This window comes from Schistocerca americana, chromosome 9, assembly GCF_021461395.2.
Source record: "Schistocerca americana isolate TAMUIC-IGC-003095 chromosome 9, iqSchAmer2.1, whole genome shotgun sequence".
NCBI classification, from domain to species: Eukaryota; Metazoa; Arthropoda; class Insecta; order Orthoptera; family Acrididae; genus Schistocerca; species Schistocerca americana.
Window position 1 is genome coordinate 124,824,642 of NC_060127.1, and position 10,441 is coordinate 124,835,082.

General features: G+C 45.3%; 1 protein-coding gene and 1 non-coding gene across 2 annotated transcripts in view; one reads left to right on the forward strand and one right to left on the reverse strand.

Moving 5' to 3' along the window:
* LOC124551275 (poly [ADP-ribose] polymerase tankyrase-1-like) overlaps positions 1–9,538 on the reverse strand; it is a 49,488-nt gene extending 39,950 nt beyond the window's left edge. The window contains exon 1 of the mRNA XM_047126276.1: positions 9,444–9,538. Within this exon, the coding sequence (XP_046982232.1) occupies positions 9,444–9,514 (71 nt within the window). The 5' untranslated portion in view covers positions 9,515–9,538. The remainder of the gene's footprint in view (positions 1–9,443) is intronic.
* A 589-nt stretch (positions 9,539–10,127) lies between these two features.
* Trnas-cga lies at positions 10,128–10,202 on the forward strand. The gene has a single exon. It is a non-coding gene; the product is annotated as a tRNA-Ser (tRNA).
* Positions 10,203–10,441: the final 239 nt, after the last annotated feature.

The following is a 10,441-nucleotide window of genomic DNA, read 5'->3' on the forward strand; positions in this document are numbered from 1 at the left end:
ATGACCCGTCTCTCCCTATAGCTTACCCCTACTTTTTTCAGAATCTCGAACAGCTTGCACCATTTTATATTGTCGAACGCTTTTTCCAGGTCGACAAATCCTATGAAAGTGTCTTGATTTTTCTTTAGCCTTGCTTCCATTATTAGCCGTAACGTCAGAATTGCCTCTCTCGTCCCTTTACTTTTCCTAAAGCCAAACTGATCGTCACCTAGCGCATTCTCAATTTTCTTGTCCATTCTTCTGTATATTATTCTTGTAAGCAGCTTCGATGCATGAGCTGTTAAGCTGATTGTGCGATAATTCTCGCACTTATCAGCTCTTGCCGTCTTCGGAATTGTGTGGATGATGCTTTTCCGAAAGTCAGATGGTATGTCGCCAGACTCATATATTCTACACACCAACGTGAATAGTTGTTTTGTTGCCACTTCCCCCAATGATTTTAGAAATTCTGATGGAATGTTATCTATCCCTTCTGCCTTATTTGACCTTAAGCTCTTTTAAATTCCGATTCAAATACTGGATCCCCTATCTCTTCTAAATCGAGTTCTGTTTCTTCTTCTATCACATCAGACAAATCTTCAGCCTCATAGAGTCTTTCAATGTATTCTTTCCACCTATCTTCTCTCTCCTCTGCATTTAACAGTGGAATTACCGTTGCACTCTTAATGTTACCACCGCTGCTTTTAATGTCACCAAAGGTTGTTTTGACTTTCCTGTATGCTGAGTCTGTCCTTCCGACAGTCATATCTTTTTCGATGTCTTCACATTTTTCCTGCAGCCATTTCGTCTTAGCTTCCCTGCACTTCTTATTTATTTCATTCCTCAGCGACTTGTATTTCTGTATTCCTGATTTTCCTGGAACATGTTTGTACTTCCTCCTTTCATCAATCAACTGAAGTATTTCTCCTGTTACCCATGGTTTCTTCGCAGCTACCTTCTTTGTACCCATGTTTTCCTTCCCAATTTCTGTGATGGCCCTTTTTAGAGATGTCCATTCCTCTTCAACTGTACCTCCTACTGCGCTATTCCTTATTGCTGTATCTATAGCGTTAGAGAACTTCAAACGTATCTCGTCACTCCTTAGTACTTCCGTATCCCACTTCTTTGCGTATTGATTCTTCCTGACTAATGTCTTGAACTTCAGCCTACTCTTCATCACTACTTTATTGTGATCTGAGTCTTTATCTGCTCCTGGGTACGCCTTACAATCCAGTATCTGATTTCGGAATCTCTGTCTGACCATGATGTAATCTAATTGAAATCTTCCCGTATCTCCCGGCCTTTTCCAAGTATACCTCCTCCTCTTGTGATTCTTGAACAGGGTATTCGCTATTACTAGCTGAAACTTGTTACAGAACTGAATTAGTCTTTATCCTCTTTCATTCCTCGTCCCAAGCCAATATTCTCCTGTAACCTTTTCTTCTACTCCTTCCCCTACAACTGCATTCCAGTCGCCCATGACTATTAGAAAAAGTGGTTCAAATGGCTCTGAGCACTATGGGACTTAACATCGGAGGTCATCAGTCCCCTAGAACTTAGAACTACTTAAACCTAACTAACCTAAGGACATCACACACATCCATGCCCGAGGCAGGATTCGAACCTGCGACCGTAGAGGTCGTGCGGTTCCAGACTGTAGCGCCTTTAACCGCTCGGCCACTCCAGCCGGCTGACTATTAGATTTTCGTCCCCCTTTACATACTGCATTACCCTTTCAATATACTCATACACTTTCTCTATCTGTTCATCTTCAGCTTGCGACGTCGGCATGTATACCTGAACTATCGTCGTCGGAGTTGATCTGCTGTTGATTCTGATTAGAACAACCCGGTCACTGAACTGTTCACAGTAACACACCCTCTGCCCTACCTTCCTAATCATAACGAATCCTAAACCTGTTATACAATTTTCTGCTGCTGTTGATATTACCCGATACTCATCTGACCAGAAATCCTTGTCTTCCTTCCACTTCACATCACTGACACCTACTATATCTAGATTGAGCCTTTGCATTTCCCTTTCCAGATTTTCTAGTTTCCCTACCACTTTCAAGCTTCTGACATTCCACGCCCCGACTCGTAGAACGTTATCTTTTCGTTGATTATTCAATCTTTTTCTCATGGTAACCTCCCCCTTGGCAGTCCCCTCCCGGAGATCCGAATGGGGGACTTTTGCCAATGGAGAGATCATTATGACACTTCTTCAATTACAGGCCACACGTCCTGCGGATACACGTTACGTGTCCTTAATGCAGTGGTTTCCATTGCCTTCTGCATCCTCATGTCGTTGATCATTGCTGATTCTTCCGTCTTTAGGGGCAATTTCCCACCCCTAGGACAAGAGAGTTCCCTGAACCTCTATCCGCTCCTCCGCCCTCTTTGACAAGGCCGTTGGCAGAATGAGGCTGACTTCATATGCCGGAAGTCTTCGGCCGCCAGTGCTGATTATTTATCAACATTTAGCCAGTGGCGGGGATCGAACCCGGGACCGAAGACGTTTTTATTATGAATCAAAGACGCTACTCCTAGACCAGGTAATACTGCTGCCAATAGCCTGCGCCCGTAGCGCGCTGCACGTTTCTTCCGCCGTTCACCTCGAAGACGGCGTTAATGGAGACGACCAGGGACCCAGTGTAAGAAAACTGTGATTCACCCGAAGAGCCGACTCGTTTCGATTGATTGACGGTCGAATTCCTAAGATTGTGTGCCCACTGCTATCGTAATTGACTATGTAGCTGGGTCAAAATTTGAACATGTAGGGGTGGTCTCCTGCAGAGCTGCATGTCCAACAATGTATCATGAATGGTGTACTCCGAAGCACATCAGCATACGCCTGCATTGTGCTCTTTCGGCACAGATGCCACAGATCGCTATCTACGTTACTTTACAGAGCAGACAGGCCTCCGAGCCCCACGTTCTGGGGCGTGACTGCGTAATGTGAAGAGCCAGTTGCTCGGCCACCATTGCCCAGACGGTTTCAATTGGTGAGACATCTGGAGAATGTGCTGGCCAGAGCAGCAGTCGAACATTTTCTATATCCAGAAAGGCCCGTACAGGACCTGCAGCATGCGGTCGTGCATTATCCTGCTGAAATGTAGGGTTTCGCAGGGATCAAATGAGGAATAGAGCCACGGGTCGTAACACATCTGAAGTGTAACGTCCACTGTTCAAAGCGCCGTCAATACGAACAAGAGGCGATCGAGACGTGTAACCAATGGCACCCCATACCATCACGCCGGATGATATGCCAGTACGGCGATGACGAATACACGCTTCCAATGTGCGTTCACCACAATGTCGCCAAACACGGATGTGACCATCATGATGCTGTAAACAGAACCTGGATTCATCCGAAAAAATGACGTTTTGCCATTCGTGCACCCAGATTCGTCGTTGAGTACACCATCGCAAACGCTCCTGTCTGTGATGCAGTGTCAAGGGTAACCGCAGCCATGGTCTCCGAGCTGATAATGCTGCTGCAAACGTCGTCGAACTAATCGTGCAGATGGTTGTTGTCTTGCAAACGTCCCCATCTGTTGACTCAGGGATCGAGACGTGCCTGCACGATCAGTTACAGCCATGCGGATAAGACGCCTGTCATCTCGACTGATAGTGATACGAGGCCGTTGGTATCCAGCACGGCGTTCCGTATTACCCTCCTGATCCCACCGATTTCATATTCTGCTAACAGTCATTGTATCTCGATCAACGGGAGCAGCAATGTCGCGATACGATAAACCGTAATCGCGATAGGCTACAATCCGACGTATATCAAAGTCGGAAACGTGATGGTACGCATTTCTCTTCCTTACACGAGGCATCACAACAACGTTTCACCAAGCAACGCCGATCAACTGTTGTTTGTGTATGAGAAATCGTTTGGAAACTTCCCTCATGTCGACACGTTGTAGGTGTCGCCACCGGCGCCAGCCTTGTGTGAATGCTCTGAAAAGCTAATCATTTGCATATCACAGCATCTTCTTCCCGTCGGTTAAATTTCGCGTCTCTAGCACGTCATCTTCGTGGTGTAGCAATTTAAATGGCCAGTAGTTTAATCTGCTCTTTGTCAAAGTCGCTTGTCTCAATGGACTTTCCCATTTGCAGCCCCTATCGTCGCTGGTGTGTTCCCCCTTCCGCGTCTGCTCTGCTTACATACTTTTGCTACCGCATCATGTGCTCGCAACCCCACCAGGCGGCATTCAATGTCACGGTGGACCGGCAAGAACCTTTAGAGGTACTTAAGTGGTACTATGATCCTCCGATGGTGTCTGCAGCTTCTATCGAGAACCGGGCTGTAGAAGGATGCAAGAAAGACTGCGAAATAATACAAACTACGAAAAAATGGGAAATAAGAATACGAATGGGCAAATTGTACCAGTGATAGGATGTTGTGTGAGGTCGCTTCCTGACACTACTGGTGACCCAAGAAACGGCCAGCGATAGCTGCGTGCCGAGAGAGCACACTGGGATTGCAGCCAGTTCTCCCCTGGAACCGAGATGGCGTCAGCGTAAAAACGCCACGCATTCCGGACACCGAGTTGTGATGTGGATGTGTGACAAACAACCCAGGGGCTGCACAGGTGGCGTCAGTAGGCCAGCCAGATGACTCAACACAAAAAGCAGGTGACGTCTATGTCCGTGCACAGCGGGAGCCATTGCTTTCGTGCCAAACACACTGGCGCCATCCAACGTGTCATTTCTGTCCAGCCACTTGTGCCTCATTTCCCACAACAACAAAGACTCAATTTACATATCCTAGAATACAAAAAATCTATTGTCCTGCTCTAGAAGCAGATATATTGTAAGTAGGCTGTTTAGGTTTTTTTATGTTGGTAACGTCACCTAGCGCTCTGTATGAAAATCACTGGTTGTGCTTTGTGCAATCTGTGTCTGGTTGGCATCGTTGTAATATTCGCTATTGGGCAGTTGGCTGTTAACAGCCCGTAGCGTTGCGCAGTTGGAGGTGAGCCGCTAGCAGTGGTGGATGTGGGGGGGGGGGGGGGGCTGAGGTGGCGGAGCAGATGATCTGGACGTGTGTCCATCAGAGAGAGCATATAATGACTTTTGAACACTATTAAGGTAAATACATTGTTTGTTCTCTATCAAAATCTTTCATTTGCTGAGTGTGCCTATCAGTAGTTAGTGCCTTCATTAGTTAGAATCTTTTGTTTAGCTGGCAGTAGTGGCGCTCGCTGTATTGCAGTAGTTCGAGTAACTAAGATTTTTGTGAGGTAAGTGATTCGTGAAAGATATAGGTTAATGTTAGTCAGGGCCATTCTTTTGTAGGGATTATTGAAAGTCAGACTGCGTTGCGCTAAAAATATTGTGTCAGTTTAGTGTTGATCAGAATAAGTGAAGAGAGAAATGTCTGAGTACTTTCAGTTCTGCTCAGCTGTTTGAAAATCAAATAACGTAAGAGGTTTATCAGCACAGTCATTCATAAATTTTTCTAAGGGGACGTTTCAATATAACACCAAACAATTATGTTTCAGTGACCTTCCATCCATGGCCAGTTTTTCAGCCTCCACCAGTTTCAGCCACTGAAGCAATAGCTGGCTGTAGCAAGCCTTTTTCCTTCGTGTTGGTACTTTAATGACCCACGAGGATAAGGGCCAGGCAACGGATAAACATGGTCTGTCAAGACCTGATGTTGTTTACAAACGTTGCATACTATAAAACAACAGAGGGGAGGCAATTTGCCGCGCAGAATCAGCCGAGTGGTCTAGGACGCTGCAGTCGTGGACTGTGCGGCCTGTCCCGGCGGAGGTTCGAGTCTTCCCTCGGGCATGGGTGTGTGTTTGTCCTTGGGATAATTTAGCTTAAGTAGTGCGTAAGCTTAGGGACTGATGACCTTAGCAGTTAAGTCCCATAAGATTTCACACACATTTGAACATTTTTGGAGGCAATTTACACACCCACATTAGGAAGATAATAAACTCTCTCAAGACTAAAAGCTCACATGGAATTGATGGCATTTCCAGCAGGATAATAAAAGCTTGTTCCCAATAAATAAGTGGGATTCTTAGCCACATATGTAATATCTCTCTGAAGCAGTGTATTTTCCCAGATAGACTGAAGTATGCCATTGTTAAACCACTGTATAAAAAAGGGGATACGTCTGATGTCAACAACCACTGCCCAATCTCTCTTCTGACTGCCTTATCCAAAATTCTTGAAAAAGTAATGTATTGTAGAGTAGCTTCACACCTTTGTAAAAATAAAGTTTTAACAACATGTCAGTTTAGTTTCCAGAAGGGTTGTTCAACGGAAAATGCTATAGATACTTTCACAAATGAAATATTAAATGCTCTGAGTAACCTGAAGTCACCCATTGGGATTTTCTGTGATCTATCAAAGACTTTTGATTGTGTAAATCATGGAATACTTCCATATAAGCCCAAGTACTGTGGTATGAATGGGGCAGTGCTCAAATGGTTTAAATCATACCTAACTGGAAGAGTGCAGAAAGTTGAAATAAACGGTTCACATAATATGCAAAAAACTGGTGAATTCTCAAACTGGGGAACAATCAAGAATGGGGTGCTGGAAGGTTCGGTCTTGGGTCCTCTGCTGTTTTTAATATATTTTAAAGACTTGCCATTCTATATTCACGAAGATTCAAAGCTGGTACTTTTTGCCAATGATACGAGTATAGCTATCACACCCGACAGACAAGAATTAACTGGTGAAATTGTAAATGATGTTTTTCAGAAAATCATTAAGTGGTTCTCTGCAAATGGGCTCTCATTAAACTTTGACAAAACACAGTATATACAGTTCCACGCAGTAAATGGAATGACCCCATTAATAAATATAGACTTCGATCAGAAATTGGCAGCTAAGGTAGAATATTCTAGGTGTATGCATTGATGAGGGGTTGAACTGGAAAAAAACACACTGAGGATCTGCTGAAACGTTTGAGTTCAGCTACTTATGCTATTAGGGTCACTGCAAATTTTGGCGATATACATCTGAGTAAATTAGCTTACCACGCCTATTTTCATTCTGTGCTTTCGTATGGCATCATATTCTGGGGTAACTTATCACTGAGTAAAAGAGTGTTCATTGCACAAAGGCGTGTAATCAGAATAACTGCTGGAGCTCATCCAAGACCATCCTGCAGACACTTATTTAAAGAGCTAGAAATCTTCACTGTAACCTCACATTATATAAATATATATTCACTTATGAAATTTGTTATTAACGATCCGAATGAATTCAAAAGTAATAGCAGTGTACATGGCTTCAACACTAGGAGAAAGGATGATCTTCACTACTCAAGGTTAAATCTAACTTTGGCTCAGAAGGGGGTAAATTATGCTGCCACAAAAGTCTTTGGTCACTTACCTAATAGCATAAAAAGTCTGACAGATAGCCATATAGCATTTAAAAGGAAATTAAAAGAATTTCTTAATGGCAACTCCTTCTACTCATTAGATGAATTTTTGGATATAGTAAGTGGGTAATTTCCCAAACCCCATAACAAAAAATAATTACAAATATTGAGTGTCATGCAATATTTTGTCTAATGTAAAATCTTGTATAGACACCTTTTATTAACCTGACACGTTCCACATCATTGCGAAGTGTCGTAGTCATGATCTATGGAACAAGTACTAATCTAATGTAATCAAAATATCCACGGGCGTACTGACGGTCTAGTGTCCAACGGGCACAATATTTCGGCGATCATACATGTCTCCATCATCAGGTGAACTGACGGACTGAGCTCCTGTGAACGTGCCGGCACGGAGATCCGTACGCTATGACTCCTCGGAGGGAACTGGGTTCGGTCGCGGCGGCGGCAGATTTAAATACCCTCCTCCCGCGGGTCGCTCCCTCCGCTGTCCGCGCCCCGCGCCACGTTCGCGCGGTGGAACAGATTGCGACGGCGTCTGAGATGACGTCGGAGTAATGGCTCTGTCCACCGTGGTCGTCACAACTATACGTTTGCTCGAATTACTCTTGATTAACCCAATCGCTGGTTCCCAAGCCTTGCTAAGATTATAGCCACAGTCACGGTTTATGAGGTCGTCATTGGTGCGAATTTCGATGGCCTCTCTAACAACGCTGTACCAGTATCTCGACGTCTGTACCAGAATCCTCGAGCGTTCATACTCCATAGCGTGATTTTCCGACAAACAATGTTCAGCGACCGCCGACTTGCTCGGATACATCAGTCGAGTGTGCCTCTGGTGATCACGGCATCGATCCTCGACGGTACGCATCGTCTGACCAATATACGACTTGCCACATTGACACGGAATCTGGTACACGCCGGCCTTCCTCAAATCGAGGTTATCTTTGGCGATCCCCACCAATGCACGAGTTTTATTCGTAGGACAAAACACAGTTCCGACCGGGTGTTTCTTCAAAATGCGAGCGATTTTCCCCGAGAGTGCGCCTGTATATGGAATATACATGATTTCATCCATCTCCACAGGTTGTGCTGTGGTGGTTGGGCGGAGAGCACGTTGAATCTGCCACTCTGAGTACCCATTTTTTCGAAATACAGTTCTCAGATGTTCAATTCCTGGGGTAGACTCTCTGCGTCGGAGATAGTGCGCGCCCTATGTACAAGCGTTTTAAGTGCCCCATTCCTCTGTGAAGGGTGGTGGCAGCTGTCTGTATGCAAATACGGATCAGTGTGCGTTGTCTTCCGATACACCCCATGACCTAGGGTGCCGTCAGCCCTTCTCTTGACCAAGATGTCAAGGAAAGGTAATTTACCCTCCGTTTCAGTCTCCATAGTGAATTTGATGTTGGGGTGTATGGAGTTTAGATGTGTAAGGAAGTCAAGGAGCTTATCCATACCATGTGGCCAGTTGACGAACGTGTCGTCCACGTAACGGAAAAAGCAAGTAGGTTTCCATTCGGATGACGACAGGACTTCCTCCTCGAAGTTCTCCATGTACAAATTCGCTACCACCGGTGAGAGTGGGCTACCCATGACAACTCCCTCCGTTTGTTCGCAGTATTCTCCATTAAAAAGAAAATACGTGGAAGTCAAGACATGCCTAAAAAGTGCAGTGGTCTTTTCGTCAAACGTCTGACTAATCAATTCTTGTGACTCTCGCAGGGGTACCCTCGTAAACAAGGAAACGACGTCAAAACTCACCATGATATCTGACTCATCCAACCTGAAGCTATCAAGGCGTTTAACAGAATCCACGGAATTACGGATGTAATCTAATCTAATCTAATGGTGAATTGGGAAATATACATGGTTATTCAAAGGTTGACATTTAATCTTCAAGCTGGATGCTACTGACTCTGTGAACGCAAAGAAGTATGTAGAGATCGACTGAAACAAGTACTGTTAAGAGTCTCCCCTCTCCCTTATTAAAAAATGCAATAAAATGGTGTGTGATTTTTTTGTCTGTAACTACTGGCTGACGCCCCCTGTTAAAGTGGAAAACGTACAGACGTCGCGACGGAACTCACCTCATGCGAGAGACTTCAGCGTCACCAGGAGGTGGAGTGGTGTAGGCTTCCACTGGTGGCGCGGTTGCCATGGGAGTGCTGCTGCTCTCGCTGGAGCTGGTAGCCGCGGTGGCCCTGCTGTCTCCAGTGACTGGAGAGCTGGACCGAGGGAGACACCGTGTTAGCGAGGAGGCCGGGGGGCACCTCACTACAAGAACTACTGCTAACGGATTGTCATTCTTAACAATGGAACAACGACTGTAGTGTGACCACAAAGGTGAATGCCTTGCCATCGAGCTAATCACTTCAGACACTGAAACTTTTTGGCAGGTCAAAACTGTGTGCCGGACCGAGACTCGAACTCGGGACCTTTGCCTTTCGCAGGCAGGTGCTCTACCAACTGAGTTCCCCAAGCACGACTCACGCCCCGTCCTCAAAGCTTTACTTCTGCCAGTACATCGTCTCCAACCTTCCAAACTTTACAGAAGCTCTCCTGCGAAACCTGCAGAACTAGCACTCCTGAAAGAAAGGATATTGCGGAGACATGGCTTAACCACAGCCTGGCGGATGTTTCCAGAATGAGGTTTTCACTCTGCATCGGAGTGTGTGCTCATACGAAACTTTCTGGCAGATCAAAACTGTGTGCCGGAAGGTAGGAGACGAGGTACTGGCAGAAGTAAAGCTGTGAGGACGGGGCGTGAGTCGTGCTTGGGTAGCTCAGTTGGTAGAGCACTTGCCCTCGAAAGGCAAAGGTCCCGAGTTCGAGTCTCGGTCCGGCACACAGATTTGATCTGCCAGAAAGTTTCATATCATCGCACACTCCGCTGCAGAGTGAAAATATCGTTCTACTTCACACACTGCTTCTCCTCAGATTCTCACAACAATTCCGTTGCATACCAAAATACATGTTGTACAAAATAATATGCAAATGAGAGGTATATACAAGGGTCAACAGTTATCGTGGAGTGATATAACTATTGTACAGCACAGTTTGAATACATAAAAACAACAATAAAACA